Below are 24,853 nucleotides of genomic sequence, written 5' to 3'. Positions count from 1 at the left end.
TGAAACCGATGTTGCAGGGTACGCAGGGTTTCAGCGTCCGTGTGGGACTTGCGGAAAGGTGCGCAGAGCCGGCGCACCTTTCCGAGCAGGTCTGGCAAGCGTGGGTAGCTTTTCAGAAAGCGCTGAACCACCAAATTAATGACGTGGGCCAGGCATGGCACGTGCGTGAGGCTGCCGAGCTGCAGAGCCGCCATCAGGTTACGGCCGTTGTCACACACGACCATGCCCGGTTGGAGGCTCAGCGGCGCAAGCCAGCGGTCGGTCTGCTCTGTCAGACCCTGCAGCAGTTCGTGGGCCGTGTGCCTCTTCTCTCCTAAGCTGAGTAGTTTCAGCACAGCCTGCTGACGCTTGCTCACCGCTGTGCTGCCACGCCGCGCGACACCGACTGCTGGCGACGTCCTGCTGCTGCTGACACATCTAGATTGCGAGACAGAGGTTGCGGAGGAGGAGGAGGAGGGTGCTTTAGTGGAGGAAGCATACACCGCCGCAGGTACCACCACCGAGCTGGGGCCCGCAATTCTGGGGGTGGGTAGGACGTGAGCTGTCCCAGGCTCTGACTGTCCCAGCCTCCACTAAATTCACCCAATGTGCCGTCAGGGAGATATAGTGGCCCTGCCCGCCTGTGCTTGTCCACGTGTCAGTTGTTAAGTGGACCTTGGCAGTAACCGCGTTGGTGAGGGCGCGTACAATGTTGCGGGAGACATGGTCGTGCAGGGCTGGGACGGCACATCCGGAAAAGTAGTGGCGACTGGGAACTGAGTAGCGCGAGGCCGCCGCCGCCATCATACCTTTGAAAGCCTCCGTTTCCACAACCCTATACGGCAGCATCTCCAGGCTGATAAATTTGGCTATGTGCACGTTTAACGCTTGAGCGTGTGGGTGCGTGGCGGTGTACTTGCGCTTGCTCTCCAACACTTGCGCTAACGACGGCTGGACGGTGCGCTGAGAGACATTGGTGGATGGGGCCGAGGACAGCGGAGGTGAGGGTGTGGGTGCAGGCCAGGAGACGGTAGTGCCTGTGTCCTGAGAGGGGGGTTGGATCTCAGTGGCAGGTTGGGGCACAGGGGGAGAGGCAGCGGTGCAAACCGGAGGCGGTGAACAGCCTTCGTCCCACCTTGTGGGGTGCTTGGCCATCATATGTCTGCGCATGCTGGTGGTGGTGAGGCTGGTGGTGGTGGCTCCCTGGCTGATCTTGGCGCGACAAAGGTTGCACACCACTGTTCGTCGGTCGTCTGCACTCTCAGTGAAAAACTGCCAGACCTTTGAGCACCTCGGCCTCTGCAGGGTGGCATGGCGCGAGGGGGCACTTTGGGAAACAGTTGGTGGATTATTCGGTCTGGCCCTGCCTCTACCCCTGGCCACCACACTGCCTCTTCCAACCTGCCCTGCTGCTGCACTTGCCTCCCCCTCTGAAGACCTGTCCTCAGTAGGCATAGCAAACCAAGTGGGGTCAGTCACCTCATCGTCCTGCTGCTCTTCCTCCGAATCCTCTGTGCGCTCCTCCCTCGGACTTACTCCAATTACTACTACCTGAGTGATAGACAACTGTGTCTCATCGTCATCGTCCTCCTCACCCACTGAAAGCTCTTGAGACAGTTGCCGGACGTCCCCAGCCTCATTCCCCGGACCCCGGGAACTTTCCAAAGGTTGGGCATCGGTCACGACAAACTCCTCCGGTGGGAGAGGAACCATTGCTGGCCATTCTGGGCAGGGGCCCGGGAACAGTTCCTGGGAATCTGCCTGCTGCTCAGAATGTGTCATTGTAATGGAGTGAGGAGGCTGGGAGGAAGGAGGAGCAGCAGCCAGAGGATTCAGAGTTGCAGCAAAGGACGGCGCAGAACTCTGGGTGGTCGATAGATTGCTGGATGCACTTTCTGCCATCCACGACAGGACCTGCTCACACTGCTCATTTTCTAATAAAGGTCTACCGCGTGGACCCATTAATTGTGAGATGAATGTGGGGACGCCAGAAACGTGACTCTCTCCTAATCCCACAGCAGTCGGCTGCGATACACCTGGATCAGGAGCTCGGCCTGTGCCCACACCCTAACTTGGGCCTCTGCGTCCTCGGCCGCGTCCACGTCCTCTAGGCCTACCCCTACCCCTCAGCATGGTGTATTACCAGTAGTGCAGAAACAGAACGCTGTAATTAAATGTGCCACTTATTGGCCTGTGGTTGGAGGCTGACTTCGCTTACGGAACGCACAGCAGAGGCAGGAAAGAATTTTGCGCAAGCCTGCTGTAACACTTAGCTGGCTGCGTATGAATTAGGACAACTACCCCCAGCAGAGACCCAGTACACTTTTGGACAGGAATACAGCGGTGATGTAAGAGGCAACACAGAGGCAGGAAAGAATTTTGCGCAAGCCTGCTGTAACACTTAGCTGGCTGTGTATGAATTAGGACAACTACCCCCAGCAGAGACCCAGTACACTTGTGGACAGGAATACAGCGGTGATGTAAGAGGCAACACAGAGGCAGGAAAGAATTTTGCGCAAGCCTGCTGTAACACTTAGCCGGCTGCGTATGAATTAGGACAACTACCCCCAGCAGAGACCCAGTACACTGAGGACGGTCACAGGCAGACCAAATAGATTTTTTTTCCCAAATGTTTTTGGAAAGGCCCACTGCCTATATACACTAAATATGTCTTCTGTCCCTGCCTCACCACTACTGGCCCTGGACAATGTAAAATTACTGCAGGACGCAATGCTCTGCACGGCCGATATACAAAAAAAAAAAAGTGCAACACTGCAAAAAACAGCCTCCACACTACTGCACATGGTTAGATGTGGCACCCATTTGGTAATAATGCCCATTATTGGCACCCATTTGGTAATAATCCCCCCTATATGCCCCTATTTGGTAGTAATACCCCTCATAAAACCACATTTGGTAATAGTGCTTCTCATTGTCATGCCCCTACTATAATAATGCCTTTTATATATAAAAATAAAAACCAGTTATATTCAGATATGCCGCTCCTCCTACTCCCATCCTCTGCATCCTACACAGTACTTTCGGTTACCCACAGACTTCCGGTTAGAACAATCATGTGTGTGGCCAATTTCGGTCCACAGCAATCATGCGTGATAGTCACATGATCACTATCCACCCGGAAGTCAGCATGTGATAGAGAGTACTGTGTGGAATGCAGAGGACAGGAGAGGGAGGAGCGTCATAGATGAATATCAGGTTTTTTTTTGTTTTAGTGCAATTTAGCTGTTTAAAAAACAAATCCGTCCTCCACTGGTCCCGGGACCCAAACGGCCCGCTGGGAACATTCCTGGTGGGTTTAATGGCTAATCCACCCCTAATCCCAGTGACAATATGTTAATTTTCTCCTCATTTTGATCTATTCTTACATTTCTCTAATTAAAATATGTAAATATAAACTGCAAAATGTGATTGTTCTCAGCAAGAGAAACCACATAATCTTGTATATACGATACCTTTTAACGTCTAACAAAAATACATGATGTTAATGCGAGCTTTCGGACTTACTCAGACTCCTTCAAGGACTGTATCATATCTACAAGATTACTTGGTTTCTCTTGCTGGGAACAATCACACTTTGCTCTACTAGATAACACCGTGCCAAACCTTTTTCATTATAAACTGAAAGTGATGGTGTCCAGGAAGAATTGGATGAGTAGAGTAAAAGTAGAGTACTGCTATCTGACCCATTATTGTCAATGCAGTATACAGCTATATATCACCCAACACCAGCACTTGCAATAAGGGTCCATTCAGATGGACATATTTTCTATTCATGTGCTGTCTATTTCAGACTGGCGGAGCATTTAGACAACTGTTTTTTCACATGGACCAAATTCCATATGAGTATTGTTTAATATGCAAATGCTGTGGTATAATAGGAAATATATTACATAGATAATTATTGCATAACTGCTGGGAATATTATGCATTATTAATGTGTATTGATTCCACAAGGGCCAACAAGCCAAGACAGTGTTGCCCAAGAATAAAGTCAGCATTGTGAAAGAACTTGAAACTGTTACAATGTTCTGAAACTTTGTGTGAAGTTAAAGTGATTGTACAGCTGATTCCAGTTAAAGTGACTGTGCCATTAATTCAACTGAAAGTAAAGACTATTATTATTTACTTCTACATGTGCTCCACCTGCACGTAGGGTGCCCCACACAACACGGTATAGTTGACAGGATAATAGACCAAGCATGGCCGAGAAAGCACCAATGGGCAATGCTAAGAACTCTGAATTAGCAGAGGAAACAAAAATGATGGACCCCCCCTTAAAAGACTGCACAATAACTACAAAATGGCAGGCTGTGATTGATGCGCCTGCGGAAGTAAAGACTACATATGGCCATCACTTTAGACTTTTCGGTACAGAATGCCCCGTGAAGCCCAGCAGGCAAGACAAAAAAGGTTTTTGTGTTCAACCTCACCATGCTCGACAGATTTGTGAGGGATTAAGGGTGGTCATGGCCCGAGGAATGCAGACTAATGATCTGGAACAAACCAATAAAAACCTGGACTGAGATTAGAAAAAAAAAGGATGCCAAAATTACCTGCCAGACTATATACTCTGGGGTACCCATGAATGCAAAGTCAAATTGGTAGAAAATTTAAGGGGCTGCCTGCAGCCACTACAGACTAATAACTCGTGGAAAACAGGGTATGGACTGTCGACCCCAAACCACCAAAATGAATGAAAACATTATATTTATCCACACTGGGGAACCAACATTTCCAAAAATCTGGGGGGCATCGGAACTGATGCTGGAACTTGACGCTCTCTGTCTGCTGACACAAACTGGATACCCACTTCCCAGTAAGCCATTGAGGCTAAAGCAGTCAGTCAAGGGCAACGAAGCCTTAAAAGAACATTGTTCTACCTCGATGAGCGAATCCAAAAGAGGTTCAGCCGAAGTCCGAATAAAAGACAAAAACCTATTCCCAGTGATGCAAAGACTTCATGTTTACTAAAAGTTTTTTGTGTGTGCTTCATTAACTTTTTATTTTCAGGCAAGCATAGTTTGCTGAGGACAGCAAAGTTTTAAAAAGGAGGACGTGTAAGGGAGATGAAAAAAGTTGACCCAGCATAGTCGGGTAAATGCTATGGTTATTAGAGTGTAGCTGTTGAGATAACGTAGGATATTGCTTATCATTAAGAGAAATGTTATAGATGCTAATGTATACCTAGGAAAGTGTTAGAAATGTTAACATTTATTAGGAAAAATTCCATAATGTGTAATGTTTACTATGCAAATGTAGTAGTATAATGGAATAGATACTGCAGAGCTAGATTGCATAACTGTTAGGGTTATTGTTCACTATTGTGTATTGTACAACTGATGGTTACTACGCAACTGCTAATCATTGTGGCTAAATGTGCAGTTAGATATATGTGACCGTATGTCTAGTGGCCTACATGGACATTGTATGAGTGGTCTCATTACTCAGATCTAGGTGCCATTGGAAGGTGTACATCACCAGGTTAGCATGCTGGGCAGGGCATATGCATCTTATGAATGAATGGCAAGGCATGTCTTGTCCCTCAGGCTAGTGAAAGCCAGGGAATAGCAGGCAAGTTGCTGTGATGGTGAAGTATCCAAGCAAACAGGAGGTCTAAGGCTCCCTAAAGACAAGATGATTCTCGTTTACATGAGTGAATGAGCAGGTGACTCCACTGCTAGCTTGTTCGCTCTCGTGCAGCCGGTTTAGATAGGCTCATTCATTGTTGACCTGTTCAATGAGAATCATTTAGTATTGATTTGTCTTTTACATTAGCGAATGTGAAAGACTAAATGAGCACTGTTTAAATGGAACAAGAAGTGAACAAGCTAACGATGATTTTTATGCCTGCATAAAATGAACAATGATTGAGAAGCGTGCAATTCTTGTTCATCATTCAGTCATTGGCTCGCGATTAGACTGAACAATTATCATTCACTTCCGTTCATTTCAACGTTTTTTTGAATTATAATCCTTCCATCTAAAAGCACTCTTAGCCAGGTTGAGCGCGTTTAATTAAGTAGCCATGAGAGAAAGTCCTGGAAGCCTGCTGAGACATTAGGGACAGCTTAATGTGTTAGCTGTGAGAGAAATCCTTACAGTGTCTTTATCAGAACCAAAGTACCCAACCAGTCAGGGCCATTAAGCTCGAGTCATTGACATACTAAATTGCTGAATCAGAGAGAGAGAGCATTGCACCATAAAGACCGTGAATGTTAACACTGAAAGATATGTTGAGTGTCCAAGGAGTTAGACCAGGCCTGCTTAATGGTGAAAGAGACTGTGAGTAGCCAAAGAGTCCATAAATAAGGCAAACTGTGATATACAAAGGGCATGTGATATGCCAAGAGACTGTGAATATTTAAAGAGATTGAGACTTGATTCCACAAGGGCCAGCAAGTTGGTTGTTATGTCAGTTTGAGCTTGACTGTGCATTTGGTCTTCTATGACTCTGATGGGTGAGTCAGCTGTTGGTGTACACCTGGGTGCAATTAGAGAAGATTTTTAGTTCCCTCCTGGCCTGGGTTCTCTGCTGGTCAATTTCAGTGCAGTCTCCTTCTGCTGTGGAGCGAGGACATCTCTGGATCTGGTTTCCGTGGTTCTTTCAGTGGCTCTTTAGATAAATTCAGAGATTTATTACTGAGATTTAATCTTTGAGATTTTGGTTTACGTATGGTGGTTTTTCCTTTGCCATTTATCAGGGTTAGTGAGTGACTCGTGCACGAGGTTGGATGCGTCCTTATCAGGTCGGGCCATCCACGTGTAGGCAGGGGTTGTCTCCCTCTAGTTTCCCTCCTTTGGTTTTTTTTATCCTCATATTTCAGGGGCTTCTTGGTTGAGTTTATATTTTGGTTTGCCCTTATTGCACGCACAAAGCAGACATGGCACTGAGACAGTGTTCCCAAAGTTCTTGAAACTATGTTGCAATGTTCTCTGCCAAGTTAAAGTCATTGCACTGCTGATTCCAGTTAAAGTGATTGTACTGCTAATTCACCTGCTAATTAAAGAATGCTGGTGTTTATCACTAGACATGTTCCATCTTTTTTTCCACCTGCATATTGGGTCCCACACATGCTGCCATCATGCCTTCTTTTGCCACTGTTTAGCTATAGTGATGCTTTCCACTTTCCTTGGTACCTTTGTCTTTTTGTATCATACTGGGTTTATCCACACCTTTGTATGTTTGGATATAGCGACATAGAATTAATTATTCCAGATTTGCCCATTTTACATTTTAAGAATTCGTTGCATGGTAGAATATATGAGCATTGTATGATGTTATTTCAATATATGTAGTGTATAACACCTGATTTAGTGTTATGACTGGCCAAGCAGTCAGCTGTTATTTAAAGCCGAACCTGTGATGGCTGACAGGGCATCTTCAATCTGAAAAGGATTGCCTTGATAAGGCTGTGTTCACATCATGTTTTGGTCACATTTAGTGTGTATACCCAAAAAGCTCCCAACGCTCATGCTACACATGTCCATAGGGTTCCATAGTCAGACAGAAGCCAAGAGAGTGTAATTTTGGTCTCTGTCTGACTTGTGTACGGTTGCAAGAAGAGATAAGTGAACCCTTTAAATTACTTGGGTTTCTGCTTTGATTAGTAATAAAATGTGATTTCATTGCTATCCAAGTCACAATTACAGATAAACAATATAACTAAGCTAAACCTAATAACACACAATTGTACTGTTCATGTCTTTTATTGAGCACGTTGAGTAAACATCTGCAATCCAGGGAGAAAAACTAAGTAGACCCTTGGATTTAATAACCTTTAGGTGTGCCTTTAGCAGCAATCAATTCCAGCAAGCATTTCATGTTGTTGCAAATAAGATTTACACAATATTGTAGAGGAATTTTGGGCCACTTCCCTTCACAAATGTGTTTCACTTTATCAGTATTTCTGAGATGCCTTGTATGTACAGTCCTTTCAGGTCCTGTCACAGCATCTTGATAAAGTTAAGATTAGAACTGTGACTTAGCCTGTTACGATCGTGTGGGCAAAACTAAACACAGGAGCCCACACGATCGTACCCAAATAGTAGTATACACGCACACGGGAACACAGGAGATTCACACGGAATTCACACAGGTATCAGGCAACTGACCCTCTGCTACTGGAGGATGACATGACCCTACCTAAGCAGGGACATCTCCCCCATAAGGGCGTCCCAGCGGTCTTAGGATCAGCTAGGGCCCAGATCCGATGAGCCACGCACTAGAGCAGGACACATTCACATGCCACATGACAGGGACTGAACAACAGGACACACAGAGACAAATACACAGCATACAACAGCCAAAATGCAACCACTAGCAGATGATAAGCTGAATATAAATACTAGGTATTAGTTGACATTTTGTACAAAACGTGGAAGCTAGCAGGCCACTTTATAGCTCCTGGTTATACTGCTAGTCCCTACACTAACCAGGAGTCCAGCAGAACCAGAGTTCACACGGAACACTGCAACAGGACAGGACACAGATCGCAGGTTACACAGCAAGCTAACACAAAACTGACAGAATTTAAATGAACAAACGGACATGAACCAGCAAGACAGATCACACAGCAAGCTTGCAACAGAACAGAACAGAGCACTGGGCACGCAGCCAACTGAAACAGTACCAGGACTGAGCACAGGGCACACAGCCAACTGCAACAGGACAGAACAGAGCACAGGGCACACAGCCAACTGCAACAGGACAGAACAGAGCACAGGGCACACAGCCAACTGCAACATATAATGAAACCCAGACAGACTCCACTCAGAGCTCACATGCACACAGATGAAACTCACAGCAACTCTATGTGTCCTCATACCAGGGAGAATAGACAGTCAGCTACACAAGCTGACATAGGAAACCGTGTCAAGTTACACCAACTGACACACAGAGCAAGACATAAGACGTTTGAAGGCCACACCTGTAATGGGGGAAGGAAAAGTGGGCTGCATGTACTGCAGACTAGGACTACAGGTGTCCAAACCGTCTTTAGGGAAGCAGAGAGACACAGACCTACTTACAAACACAGGTCTGAGTGTGAACAAGGTAGATGCATCCACACGGTACAAGACCAGCTTCAGACAAGGATCCATGACTGCTCACTCTGGAACCAGCCAGAAACTGACAGGAGGAGGGTTTATATGTGAGCACAGACCCAGGCGATTGGCTAGCAGGAAGTAGCACACCCAGCAAGCTCAATCAGTTAACCCTGTGAGGGCTGTGCTGCTGGGAAGCTTAGAACTACAGATCCCAGGAGCACACGTAACATAGCCATTCCAAAACATAAATAATCTTTGTTTTCAAATATTCTTTATTTGATTTACTTGTGTGCTTTGGGTCATCCAACATCTCTTCACCTTAAGTTTATGAACTGCTGACACTACATTCTCCTGTAAAATGATTGAATACACCTTAGAATTCATTGTTTCCTCAATGACTGCAAGGTGTCCAATCCATAAACAAATATGGTTTATGCAGTGACCAAGGAACGGGCCACGGCCTAGGAGACAGTGGGATAGAGTTTGAGCCTTGTCACAGTGGCTCTACTATCTCCCACTCGGAGGGTAACCAGTGACACATCCAAGACCTGAGGGCAGGTTAATAAACAGGGAACCCAAATAATGGATTACTTTTAGTCCTGTTTTGTGTCTTGTGACGCCACCGTTTCTTCCACAGTGGGGGATTCCTAGATAATCGAGTAAATCCTCTCCTGTGTAGCTTCCGTGGGGGAATTCCTAGGTGATGAAGTAAATCCACACATGGGTACTGTTTAAGACACAGCCTCCAGAAACAGATGGGCAACTGGTCGTTTTACCTAACTTCAAGAACAGAACAGTTCAGCGGCTACTTGACAAGTGATTTGACAGGGAGAACTCATGGGGTAACAGGAGAAACCACTGGCATGGTTATCTGTAGGTCCTGGCCCAGTATCACACTTTTCTCTCTCAGTCTCTAACGGTTCACACTCACGGACAGAAACACGCTGCAGAACTTTTAGGAGTACTGGTCCCCAACATTCAATAAGTCATCCTCTCGGTCTTCTCCATTCTGTAACAAACAGGTTAAAGGTACCTGTGTAGACTTTCTGCAGAACTCCATAACAGAACAGAACTGAACTCTACTCTCCTGTACAAGCCTTGCAAACACATATATATGACAGTCACGTGACAGACAAAAAAAATATAAAACCCAGTCATCTCACATACCAGACACTTAACCCATTCAGTGTTGCAGATATGCAATAAACAGCATCATTCTTGCAACATGAAAGTGTCATGTGTCATGTCCGTGCGGCTTACAAACACCACGCTCAGCATGGATGCAGGGTGATGTTCACAACTGCTGTATTGGATAGATATGCACAGAAGAACAGTGGGCACCACAACTGCAATACGCAACCAAGGTGAAAAGCCTGGGCTACACCAGAGTGCTACACTCAGCACCATAACAGGGAACATACACACTGTAGGAACTAGTTGCACACCACGCTATGCTGAACGGTAGCACCATTCCATGGAGGAGGAAACTTGGCCCTAACCTTGCAGGGTGGGGGGGGGGTGGGGTCCCTGCCTAGAATTGGAGTATTTGTCTCGATAGAGATGGCCCCATGGTCTTCATCGTGGGCCCTGACTGTCCCTGAAAGGACCCCTAGAGAGATGAACCAAACAGCAAAGCAAAATAGAAATAAAAATCAGAAATGCAACTGAAAAGAAACCCACAGCAACTTATCTGCAAGTAGAAATACACCCAGCACAGAAGAGCTCCAAACTCCAGTATGGAATAGAATAAGCAGCACTGAGCAAAGGGAGGGGTGAGAATATATAGCCGCTATGCACCTGGGAACTGACAGAGTGAATAGAAAACCACACCTCCACCCTATTCCCAGGCATGACTAATCTAGCATGCATCCATGCAGCAAAGACAGACAGCACCAGAAGTCTCTGCACATGCTGCATTAACCCTTGTCCTGCAAAACAAGGTGACAGGTCTTGGCCTGTGTCGAGGCCACCATGTCACGACACTGTCGAGACCGACAAGCTGTGACATACTGACAACACAATACTGAGCATATACACCATTCAGGAGGGGCCCCGTTGTACTAAGCGACTACATTTACACTAATCAGTCTTTCTGGAGAAGAACATATTTGTCAGTAAGACTACTTTCATATGGCATTTTTACTTCCAGCCTTGCTTACATCTTGGGTTTTTGTCTTCTATGAAAAACTGCAGTTTTGAGTTTGACTATTGAAAGCCTATGGTCCATCCAAGGTTCTGTCTGAATGCTGTTTAGGTTTATGCAGATGGAACATGGAATGTAAAGGCTGGATGGAAACGGAAGCGCAGTTTGAACCCAGCCTTTAAAAGAATTTGTACACGAGGAGTTTTTCACAGTACATATATTAAACGGGGGCCAAAAAAATCATGTAAACATAGCCAAAATGCAAATTGCTATATATGTAAGTTGTTTTTTTCTACAATAAAAGTCAATGACAACAGCAATCAACTGTAGAGACATAGGTGCATTCTGTTGTAGCAGGAAAAAACGGATACCTGAACTCCATAGTACAAACGTGACTTAAGGCTAGCCTTAGGCCAGTGACACACAGCCACATTTTGGTCTCCGTTTAGCCTCCTTAGTATACGGAAGATTGTCCTGGCCGCAAAGCTCCTGACCAGAACTCTGAACAACATACATTTCTATGATACTTGGAGTTTGGGTCAGGAGACTAGTGGTCAGGCCAGGACAATCTTCCGTATTACGAATGCAAAAAGATAGGCCAAAATATGGCAGTGTGTAACCAGCTTGAGCCATATACCTCCTAGCACAGTTCCCTTTTGCAGCATGCAAGGACAGTCATTGCTTTCACTATGCAACATTCTACTGGCAGCTATAGGCACAGACATTAATAAAGTATTCAAATCGTATATTGCTATGCTATATCACTATGATATATCATAAGATTTTGATCAATGAAAAGTGCAGAATCTCCCAGACCCAGTCCAAAAGCCCATATAATTGTTCCACATGACGTACTGTATATTGTAAAAGAAAGCTGTAAGTGATGTCTTCAGAGCTGTATTTCGATGATGTAATCTAAGTTACAACCGTCACCTTTATAAATTTCATATATCATTTTTAAGAACAAATGTTGCTGATTAGATTTAATGTTTTGTATTGTTTGTTTGTACAGCGATTACTTCTAATTTAACAGTAATGATTGACATAATTGGGAATATTTCACATGAATTAATTTCAATTGGCACTCATATTTAGATATTATTTTTATGCTATTTTATTAACAGGAAGTGTATACAAAGATGATTGCATCATTCAGCCAAACATACCGATATTCCTATTGGTGACAGGAGTCACTCATTTTGTGATTTCCGCCATCCTACTTCTGAGAGTCTTGCTTCATCTATTTAGTATATTTTTAGACACCGCGATTTTTTTATTCATGTTTTGCTGGTTTATTACAGGTATGCACGCAATATACTTTCTCATAACTATCAGATTTATAACATTACACATGGAAACATTACAAACATTATGTCAAAACGTTTCATTGAAAATAAATAAGCCGTGAATTAAGGCCGGTCTCACACGACCATTTTTGAATTGTAAATTCCGCGAGTGTATGATTCACAATAGTACGCTGATTAGTAGAATGTATTGATTAATGCAGTTCCGATCACATTAGTGTGTCGAAATTGCGTAATCCGCACTCAGAAATTTGTTTTATTTTACTCAGATTACATGCTCAGTACCCTGTCAGGTCCTGCATTTACACTGGTCAACTATTGCTTAGAATGACTAGAGCAGGGTTTCCCACAGTGTGCTCTGCGGAGTCCTTGGGGCTTTGCAAGAGCTTCTCAGGGACTCAGACGGACGGTCTAGGTCCCCACTCTACTCACAGCTGTATCAGTGTCTAGATAGTCTGTAACGAGGGAATCCGCATGCAAAACATGCAGACGGCATAGTAACGCGGATCACATGAGCCGGCTTCGGTCATGTGATCCACGTAGCTATGCTGACCACAGGCCCCGCGTGCTGTTTTACTTGGTACAGGCTGTCGGGACACCGCTACAGGGGTGAGCTGAGCCAGGACCAATGGCAGATTATAATAGGGGCAATTGGGGTAACTGCCCTGGACCTGAGACTCCAAGCAGGCCCTCAGACATTCCAATCACCCCTATTGTAATACGCACTGCTAAACCTCACATCCTAAAAGGACATATCTTTATTAAATCCACCAACGGACAACGTTTCAACTGCAGCCTGCGGTCTTTGACAAAGGAAATGTCCTTTTAGGATGTGAGTATTGATTCCTTTTGCCACTCTGGATGCTGCTCTTGAGTTGAAGATTTCTAGATACACACGGATTGAAGTCAGAATCTATTATCAGAGCGTGCATGTTTTTGCTCTAATTTATGCTTCCCCCCTCATTGGAGGTTACTTAAGAGTGCTGCTGCCAACTATGTTTGTGACCCTACGCTAAACCTCTCCCCACATCTGAAGAGCATAGCAGCAAAGAGAGACCCTATCATTACTGGCACGGCAATGGGGGACCTTAATATTACTGGGATGGCAATGGGAGATCCTAATACTACTGGGACTGCAATGAGGGACCCTATTACTATTGGGATGGCAATGGGGGACCCTATTACTACAGAGGTGGCAATGGGGAGTGCTATCACTACTGGGGCCACAATAGGGGTCACTATTATTACTGTGGCCAATATAGGGGTCACTATGACTATTGTGACCAATATAGGGGTTACTATTACTACTGGGGCCAATATAGGGGACACTATTACTACACAGGATGGATTTGCTGTGGAATTTACAGCAGCAACAAAGTGGATGAAATTTTGAAAATCTCATCCACATGCTGTACAAAAAGTCTGTGCAAAACCCTGCGGATATTGACATGTGGTGGGGGATTTAATTCCACAGCATGTTAATTTTAAATATAATGTATATCAATAGCTTATCCAGTGCTTCAGTATTTCTCCCTGTTTTTTTTTTTTTTCTTTTTTTTTTTAAACGGCTCTGTCCTTTTTATAATGACGGAGATAAAAATCATATCATATAAATAGCAGATATACATCCCCTGTGTATAGTGATGCTGATGTAACCTGGATATGTCCTGTACATAATTATATGTACAGCTAGTATAATGTATATCACCTAAACATTCAAGATTACATGCAGTACATGGTACATACCTCGTACCGCATGTACTGCTCCTTTGCTCTCCTCCTCGGGTCCTGACAATGTCACTGCAGGGCCGGACGGACATCCATCCAGACCCCCACATATGGGCCTGCTACATCCATCCTGACCCCGACACATTGCATACACAACTCCGTTACATCTATTCTGAACCCCAGACATCACACACACAACTCCACTTCATCCATCGTGATCCCCAGACATCACACACACAACTCTACTTGATCCATCGTGATCCCCGGACATCACACACACAGCTGTACTACATCATCCTGATGCCCAGACATCACACACACAGCTCCACTACATCCATCCTGATTCCCAGACATCACACACACAGCTCTGCTACATCCATTCTGATCCCCAGACATCACACACACAGCTCTGCTACATCCATCCTGATCCCCAAACACATACACAGCTTTGCTACATCCATCCAGATCCCCAGACATCACACACACAACTTCACTGCATCCATCATAATTCCCAGACATCACACACACAGCTGTACCACATCATCCTGATCCCCAGACATCACACACACAGCTCCGCTACATCCATCCTGATACCCAGACATCACACACAGCTCTGCTACATCCATTCTGATCCCCAGACATCACACACATAGCTCTGCTACATCCATCCTGATCCCCAGAGAACACTCACAGCTCCGCTATATCCATTCTGATCTCCAGACATCATACACACAGCTTCACTATATCCATCCTGATCCCCAGACATCACACGCACAACTCCACTCACTCACTCAAACCATCCATCCATCCATCCTGACCCCCACAGCTCCACGCACTTACTCAATCCATCTATCCATCCAGATCCCCACAGCTCCAAGACACACACACAGAACACAGCAGTCCTACATTTACTGAGCTCCCCCATGGTCATGTGATCCCTGACTTCTCCCACACAGGGTATCACATGACGTGACATCAGAGGTCCTGGAGGAAGCTGCCGGCTCTGCAGGTGTGTGTGTCCCCTGATGTCAGCACCCACCTTGGTACGCCACTGGGGCCGGTGAGTAAACAGCAGGAGCGGGGAGAACAGGGACGGGGAGTAACTTCAGCAGCGGGAAGCACAGCGCCAATGATAATACACCACGAGCGAGGAGCACAGCGACAGGGATGAAAGAACAGGAGTGGGGAGCAGAGGGACAGGGACGCTACAGTAGCAGTGGGGAGCACAGTTAACGGGCGGGCAGCCTGGGAGTGGCGACAGGATAGTTATACTGGCCTGCCAGGACCTGCAGCCGAGCCTTCTTTTCCAGCCAATGAGGTTCAGGGGGCGTGTCACTCTTGTCTCCACCAGGACTTCCTGGTGGTGTCAAGATACAAAATACTGGCCCGTAATTGGGCTGGTAAAAAAAAATACTGGCACCGGCCTGGCGAGAAAAATACTGGCCAGGCCGGTGAATTACCGGCCGGGTGGCAACCCTATATACTGGTTAGAACTGATTTCTGTATAAAGGTTGGACTGTGCTCTGTATTATTAGCTGTGTTGTGTTTAATCAGAGGAGAGCACAAGAAACATGGACTAGCCTTGTCCTATGGGTATGCCCATGGATCCATGTTAAAAAAATTGCATGTCTATCTTGCATGTCTATTAAAGCCCCAAAGAACAGGCCCCTGTGACAGACCTGACTGCTGGAGAACTACCCTGTTTCCCCGAAAATAAGACGCGTCTTATATTCATTTTTGCTCCCAAATATGCGCTACGTCTTATTTTCAGGGGGTGTCTTATTTTGCCGTGGCAAATCCGTCTGTGGCCCCTAATCCCTCAATTGGCCAGCTTTGTGGATGAAATTTCTCAGAAATCTCGTCCACATGGGACAGCAAACCTGTCACGGCAAAGCTGGGAGAAGCCGGTGTTGTGGTGCGGATTCACCGGCCACAGAAATGGAAAAGCGTGCAGTCAGGTCGCTTCAAAACAAGCGGCTGAGTGCCGTGGGTTTTGAAGCAGCGCTTTCCCGTCAGAAATCTCGCTATTTATCGCTGTGGCCAAACTGCGAGATTTCCGCTGGAAATACTCTCTGTGAGAACCCAGCCTTAAGAATCACACACAGGTTGCCTGACTCACACACAGAGCCATAAAAAAATAAGGGCTGTAAAGTAACGTACCTGTCTGCAGACAAGTTCCTGTACCACTTGTAAGCAGGGATGGTATTGCAGCTTCCGGCCCCCAGGGGGAGCTCATCACAGCAGACATGTACCGCAGGAACAGAAGGTACAGTATGGACTTTTCCAGGCAGCAAGGGGAGCTCACAACAGCACACTCGTACAGCACAGCAAGGACAGGATAACAGCAGACTGTCTGCAGATCTACCTATACATCTGGAGGTAGGAGACAACGGGGATGGCAGCAGGGGACAGGCCTCTTGACTTGCCTGCACACTTTACTATGCCTTACTATCGGGGGTGCCTTATATTTGGGACTTCTGCAAATTTCAGGGGGTGCCTTATTTTCGGGGAAACGCGGTAGCTGCCTATTTCAAAGGAAAAAATCGACAACATTCGAAAAGAAATCTCTGAAAACTGCATGGTTAGCCCCGATCCCAGTTTCCTCAGCACTGCATCCAGCATCTACTCACTTTCTACGTTAGAACCAATGACAGAGGAAGAGGTCTCCAGGCTCCTTTCCACTGCCTGCCCCACCACCTGCGTTAGTGACCCGCTCACCTCCTCCGGTCCCTTTCCCCAACTCTCACTACTCACCTCACCACAATCTGCAACCTCTCCCTAACCTCTGGCACTTTCCCCTCCTCATTTAAACTCTCCATCATATCCCCTCTGCTTAAAATAACCAACCCTGGACCCAACTGATGCTGCCAACTACCGATCCGTCTCAAACCTCGCCTTCATCTCCAAATTACTAGAATGCCTGGTCTACTCCCGCCTTACACGCTTTCTCTCTGACAACTCACTCCTCGACCCCCTCCAGTTTGGTTTCCACTCTCTACAGTTGACCGAAACTGCCCTTACAAAAGTAACAAATGACCTGATGACTGCAAAGTCGAGAGGTGACTACTCCCTACTAATCCTTCTTGACCTGTCTGCTGCATTCGACACTGTCGACCATAACCCCCTCCTCACTATGCTCCGCTCTATTGGTCTAAAGGACACTGCTCTCTCCTGGTTCTCTTTCTACCTCTCTGACCGCTCTTTCAGTGTCTCCTTTGCTGGTTCTATCTCAGCTCCACTTCTTCTCGTTGTTGGGGTACCCCAGGGCTCTGTCCTTGGTCCCCTTCTCTTCTCTATCTATACCCCCCCAATGGGACAAACCATCCACAAATTCAGCCTCCAATACCATCTCTAGGCTGACGACACCCAACTATACACCACCTCTCATGAGATCTCTGAACCATTCCTCCAAAATATCACCAACTGTCTGTCTGCTGTCTCTAACACTATGTCCTCCCTTTTTCTCAAACTAAACCTCTCTAAAACTGACCTCCTTGTCTTTTCACCTCCCAACCGATCTCCCCTCAACATCTCCATTCCAGTGTCTGGCACCATCATAACCCCCAGATGGCATGCCCGCTGCCTTGGGGTCACACTGGATTCTGACCTCTCCTTTACCCCCCATATCCAATCTCTGGCCCAAACATGTCACATGCACCTCAGAAATAGTGCTAAAATATGGCCGTTCCTAACCACGGACATGCTAAAGACACTTGTGGTCGCCCTCATCCACTCCCGGCTTGACTACTGCAACTCACTACTCATCGGCCTCCCCCGCACTAGACTTGCTCCACTCCAATCCATACTAAATGCAGCAGCTAGACTAATTTTTCTATCCAGTCGTTATTCAGACGCCTCTGTATTAGCCAGTCGCTGCATTGGCTGCCCATTCACTGCAGAACAAAATTTAAACTCCTCTACCTCACTCACAAAGCTCTGCATAGCGCTGTGCCAGCATACATCGCCTCCCTACTGTCAGTACACCACCCAGCCCGCTCACTCCGATCGGCTAACACGCTCAGACTAAACACCCCTGTAATACGAACCTCACATGCTCGCCTACAGGACTTCACCAGAGCAGCACCCATCCTCTGGAACGCTCTACCCCAAGGCATCTGGACAATTTCTGATGCACGAAATTTCAGACGTGCCTTAAAAACGCACCTCTTCAGGGAAGCATATCAAATCTCCTGACCTAGTCCCCCACCCCACCCTATGGCGCCCCACCCAGTTTGCCTTCTAATAATTGATCTCCACATAAATCCCCTATTGCCTGTGTTCCCATGCCTTTCTCCTCCCCACCCCCCTTGCACCTCTTGTACCACCCCCAACCCATTTGTGTCAAATGGAAGGTACCTCACATTGTAATTGTTGTATTTTTTGGTTTATTCATGCCTGAAAGTGCTGAGGAATATGCTGGCGCTATACAAATAAAGATTATTATTATTAATAAAGTCAATGGGTATTGTCTATTGAAAACACTACTTAGATGCATGTTTAAATAAGCCCTTCGGCTTCATTTACATGCGCAGAGCAGTTTCCATGAAGCCTATTTCATGCGTCCATGAAACCCTACGGTTTCATATAACAGAGATATATGTACAATGGTGCCTGTGTATGTTAGCATTTTGTGCAGGTATAATTATTTCTACTGTTCTATTTGTAGGAAGCTTCTGGGTTTTTCCAATGTTTGACCAAAAGGAAGAAAAATGTGCCAAAAACCTTTACTTATTTGCATACGGCACTATGACATTTGAATGGATTACTTTATGGCTGGCATGCATTTGTTATTACTGTTGCTCCAAACGTGAAAGGTCAGTATTATAATAAGTTTGTTCTTCTGGTATTGATTATGCTGGTAAACAAGTAACTGAATACATAATGGATTATAGTAAATAATCAGCAAAATAAATATATTTTAACAGAATCGCTGCCATATAAGTGCATTGTTCTCCACAAGGTTTTGCTATATTTTTCAGATTTGTTTTGTAGGGCTTATTCACACGAGCATATATCAGCCAGCTGTTAAAATGGCCGGCCGATATACGCTACTGTGTGATGCACAGGGAGGCATATACGCCGTCGGACTGTCTTCTCCTTCCCTCCCCCTTGCCGACTCTCTGCAAGGGGAGGAGGCGAGATGGGGCGGGAGCTAGTGTGCTGAGCTCCTGCCCCTCTCCTCCACTTGCCGCTGTTTGCTCCATCTCCGTCCCGCTCCTCCCATTGCAAACAGCGGCAAGGGGTGGAAAGGAGAAGAGAAGGGGGACAGAGTTTAGCAGTCACACCGGCGCTTTTACGCTGCGGAGATACACCACTGTGCACTGAGGCATTGTAAACTAATGCATCAGAGGGACAGCGTTTATCAGCTGGGGCGTGAAAACCTGGCCGATATACGCCCATGCGACTAAGCCCGTATACGTTTAAAGATCCTGTATCACGCCGTGATGCCACCGTTGCCACACACCGCTATTCTATGCGGCGGAGTAGCAAATACAGAGACTTGTGTATCATACCTCGGGCTCTCAGGAACGGTTGATGCCCGGTAAAACTTTACCAAAGGATAAGCTTGAAATAACAGACAGTTCATCATTCACTTGCATAAAATTACATGCAGAAGCTCAGAGGTTTGGAGGAAACACAGGAACAATACGGCCCTATAGTCCACGTTATCTATATGTCACCGGTCCTGGAAATTGGGTATACTCCAGAGCAGGTAAAAGGTAGGGATCACTCCACATACACTCTGGCAGACAATTATTGAAGAAAGGCTTAGATGCTCCCCGCACATCATCTGCGTGGGTGTCACAATTACATACCTCTGTGTGGTGATCCTAATGGCGGATGGCAACACAGGAAAAATGATGCCTGTAGTGTGAATGGGTACCTGGTATGGTGAGTGGTTACTCTATAGGGAATTAATTGGGGATTGCTGTCACTCTGGGGAACTTTAGTAACTCACTCGTTCTCCCATGCGTTTCACATGCGGTGGGGATGTCTCTCCTTCTCCTCCATATTAGACTCAAGGAAACCAGAAGTGTCTCCCTGTGCCTCTGTGGTTTCTCCAGTAGATCAGGGAAGAGAGAAGATCCTCAGCTCCAACATGGGGAGCCTCACCACCTTTTCCATTTTTAATGCAAGGAAGATAAAGGTGCTTCCCTGCATCACTGTGGGTCCTCCAACAGCATGGGTAGATGGATGATCATTAACCACCTTTCCCGCTTTCAGACACTCACTTTTATAACCTCACTTGTACCACATGACACGGTAGGAAAGATACATTTAGTAGCAGAGCTGACAGGCAATGATTTTAGAGGAGTTAACCCTTCAGACGCTGCAGCTGTGCATCATACATGCAGAAAATTGACATGACAGTTTTACACAATGCATCCAAATGAGACAGAACAAGTATGACATTTATGGAGGGGACCAGGATGTTATTCTGGGACACTACAGTTCCCCCTACTTAAAAATAAGCCGACCCTGGCACCTCTAAAACAGAGTGTATAAGGCTTAACCCACCCCCAGTATACTAGTGACTAAGGTAGGTGTCATTTTTGTGTAAGACTTTGGGTTTATGACAGCATGTAAGAAAGTGACTTACAAGTACTTTAAGGAAAAACCTACCAGGGTGGACAGAATCCAAAACCACAGGTATTGCTATAGAGCGTCATATATAACTCTTTGCTCCAAAGACTAGTGAAAAATGAGATCAGTGGAATGACCATCACTGTCTCTTTAAGAGAACGAAACACACTGTGTGACCTACAGCAAAAATTAGAAAAGCTAAGTGGCAGACAAAGTACACAGACAGTATCGTAGAAAAAGAGAAAACATCATCAGAACAGTCAGTATCTTCAGTCTATACTGCTGTGTGTGTCTGAAAAAGTGGTAGGAAGGCCCCACCCCCTGAAACAGGCTAAGGACGGGCTGCAAACACAAAAGAGTTGACTAAGGGGTACACAAGAGACCTTCAGCCATGCACATTGAACTATCATTCCACACATGCAGTCCCATTCACATGGTAACTGTACTGGATTTGCATAAAATTAGCATTAAATTGACTAAACATTAAGCATGAATATGCAATGACTTTAAGTATGTAAAAATTTACGTTTACTTTTATTAGGAATAATAACTGTTAGAGAGAGAGCATAAGCACATAGACTTTTTCAACTCCTTTACTTTACTCCACCAGCACTTGAACATTATTAAACGTTGCGTAAATTTTATAAAACTTTTCAGCATGAGCAAAAAAATTACTTTGCAGTCTCTGGTTCGTTAGAGTCCTTTGCAATAACATGAAGAATAAGAAAAACATGAAATATATGAAAGCGTAGCAGTGTCTCTTACATAAAGAGTCCTTTTTACTTAACAGCAGAAACGGGGCTGGATACTGTTGCTCGCCGGGATCTCTCTATCTTCCTCGGAGCTGGCGGTCCAGCCAGTAGAGGAAGGAATGCTGCAAAACACTTTTACCTCAGGGTCCTCAAAATCCTGTGCAAAGGGATGCAACCCTGGGGCATAATCACACGGGCGCCCCGTTGGCCAGGTGGACGATGAAGGTAGTCCTTCCCCCAGTAGATCAGCAACCTACTCGTTTGACCAAACTGGATTCTCGCAGTAGGATCCATTTTGTCACTTCCCTGGCCAATCGTTCATTGGGCCTTGGAGTCTGCAGCCGCAGTTAGCTCCTTCCACTGTGGGCACCAGCAAGTCCATGAAGCAGGGGTAATCCCTCCTTCCTACTTTGCACCAAACCACGACATTGTTGCTTACTTATTGAACCGAGTCCAAATGACTGGATCTCAGTAGAAAAAACTCCCTCATAATTAAATGTTATCCACCTTGGAAATGGATGGCAGGACTAGAGGGGTTTGACTTAGGCCTGTTGTTTGAATTAGCCATATAGTGGACGATATGAAAATTCACCAATAGGCTCCAAACAAAAAAAAAGAAAAGCCATAGGTCAAATGTAATTCTCTCTATAACATAAGTCCAAATAATGTATAAGAACTAAAAATTCACTTCTGAAGAGTGTTTGACGCATTTCTACGTTAATTTTGATGTTTCATCAGGAACCTTTTAATGCGCATCCATAGGTCTAGGGATGCTAACATAGTATGAATCTTATATTGAGATAACATTTGATTGGGCTGGTTATCATACAGATCACTGCAATTCAAAAGAAAATGAACCCCAACTGAGCTAAACAGACTTGACAGAATATTGTCAGACTCAAAACAGTCAGATTGCTCTTGGGGGCACACTGACAATAGTGCTGGTATGAAAGGAGGATCACTACAAGGACCTATGCTGCTAGAGAAGGACACCTCTGCAGTTGATGTAAAGAATGGATACTATTTAGGTCCCTTGCTAATGACTAATCTCCTAGTCAATATTGTCAATTGCAGGATACTTGCTATAAACATCTCAAAGTTCCTATGATAAGAAACTATGCTAGCAACCCAAGCATAGGTGATGTAGTATAGAATGTCAGAGAGATAGCACCTCTGGCCTTGATGGTAGACCAGGAGGTTATGCTGCTCTGTCAGAGTTCCCCACAATAAATAGCGGTCTTTCCCTGCCCTGTAGGGGTGGTGAATGAACTCGGACCAATAGAGACTTCCGGGGTATGCAGCAAGCTCCACAAAACATGCCCCGGGATAACACAATCCCAGCGTAGGAAACCTATGCTTACCGGTGGTCTCAGATAAACCATTCATGGGGCTGATGCACCGTTGTTTCTAGACATGTGCGGCGATCATTGCTGGTGACGCACTATCGCGTAGATAGCTGTAGTGTAACCAGTTTCCTGCACCTCACTCATTGATAAAACAGGATGCTAGCAGTGGGCATGCGCATGCCGCGTCACGGCAGACATGCGCAGACCACTGTCAGATGAGTCCTGAAGATGAATGGAAGAAGGGGCGCATAAATGTCATGTGATACATAGCTTGTCACATGATCACAGAACTGCTCGGCTCAATGGGATGTAACAGATAGCTAATAAAGCTATGTAGACAAAAGGAGCCGTGAGGGAAAAGTCATTAGAGCATAAATGTATATGCTCAAATTCAGCATATCTATACAAAACTCAAAGATGGATACTTAGACTAGTAATTCAGAGTAAGGCCTTCTCATGCTCAAACTTACGCAATGTCAATAAGATCAAAACTGGCATGATATAAGCCGCAAAGTCTTACTCTTCTGTTGAATATAAGGTATATAGGAAACTCTTCCAACTTAGTAAATTATTTGTTGCTGTAGGTTTCCAAAATAATGTTGAAAGCAAGGAACCATCAGAGTTTTTTATGATCATGACATCCAAAAATGGTAAGGATGTCATACTCATAGTTGATGTAAATCTGAGGTTCAAAGAGTTGGTATTGAGTTTGTCCACAAAAGCAAGAAAAGATGTTTCGTCTCCATTCCATAATATCAAAATGTCATCTATAAATCTTAGCCGCAACCAGATCTTGTCGGACCAGTCACTGAGTTCCGCTGGGAAGACCACCTTTTCCTCCCACCAGCCCAGGTACAGATTGGCATACTGCTTTGATACCTCCACTATGTGGGATTGAGCTATATAAGGCCTCAACATCAATTGAGGCCAACAGTGTCTGCATTGACTGTGATACCTTCTAATAGTCGTGACACATCCATTGTGTCATGGACATGTAACCTCAAGGATGTGACGAAAGGTCTAAGAATCTCATCCACATACAAACTCAAGTTTTGGGTAAGACTGTTTACCCCAGAAACTATTGGTCCACCTTTCAAGGGGTTCATGCCTTTGTGTATTTTGGGCAAAGAGTAGAACGTGGCTATGGTTGGAGTGGATGGATATAGAAATTTGAATTCAGACTCACTTATAAGCTTCACTTCTAAAGCCCTCAATAGAAGATCTTTTAGTGATTTGAGTAAAGCTAAAGTTGGGTCACCACTCAGGACAGAATATGTCAATGTGTCCCTGAGAGGTTCTGTGCACATTTCCACATATTGGGGTCAGTTCATTACTACTATTGTTCCCCCCGTATCTGCTGGTTTAATAATCAATGACTCATTAGATTCAAGCGATTTGCAAAGAACTCCATTCTGCTTTTGAAAGATTCGGGGGCCTCCTCGAGGAGGAATCAATATACGTCCATATGTACAAAATTATTTGGGGGTTGCTCTTACTCAGGTGAATTTTAGTAACTCACTCATTCTCCCATGCGGTAGGGATGTCTCTTCTTTTCCTTCATATTAGACACAAGGAAACCAGAGGTGTCTCCCTGTGCCCCTGTGGTTTCTCCAGTGGATCGCGGAAGAGGGAAGACCCTCAGCTCCAACATGGCGAGTCTCTCCACCTTCTCCATTTTCAATGCAGGGAAGCTAAAGGTGCTTGCAGATTCCATGTCAAAATCTTAATCAGAATCTGCGTGGTTTAAGCATCCCATTATGCTCAGTGGGTATCTGCACCATAATTTGAATGACATGGATGTTTCCATGCATAGATATTAAATCCCCATTGCCAAAAAAAATTGTCATACCGAACAAAATAGCAAATGTCAACAGCACAGACCAAACTCCAAACAATGGGGGAACCAGAGAAGTGCACACTCAATTAGGGATCTGGACCTCTTCAAATCCT

The 24,853-nt window shown here is 45.4% G+C and overlaps 1 protein-coding gene across 1 annotated transcript in view; it reads left to right on the top strand.

Annotated features, from left to right (window-relative positions):
• The window catches only part of LOC136582865 (transmembrane protein 272-like), a 67,050-nt gene that overhangs the window by 31,592 nt on the left and 10,605 nt on the right, over positions 1-24,853 (top strand). The window contains exons 5-6 of the mRNA XM_066584142.1: positions 12,313-12,489; positions 18,887-19,034. Coding sequence (XP_066440239.1) covers positions 12,313-12,489; positions 18,887-19,034 — 325 coding nt within the window. The remainder of the gene's footprint in view (positions 1-12,312; positions 12,490-18,886; positions 19,035-24,853) is intronic.

The sequence above is a fragment of the Eleutherodactylus coqui genome, chromosome 11, assembly GCF_035609145.1.
Source record: "Eleutherodactylus coqui strain aEleCoq1 chromosome 11, aEleCoq1.hap1, whole genome shotgun sequence".
In the NCBI taxonomy this organism is placed as follows: domain Eukaryota; kingdom Metazoa; phylum Chordata; class Amphibia; order Anura; family Eleutherodactylidae; genus Eleutherodactylus; species Eleutherodactylus coqui.
Note: the sequence above shows the minus strand (reverse complement) of the source record. Positions and strands in the feature narration are given on the sequence as shown.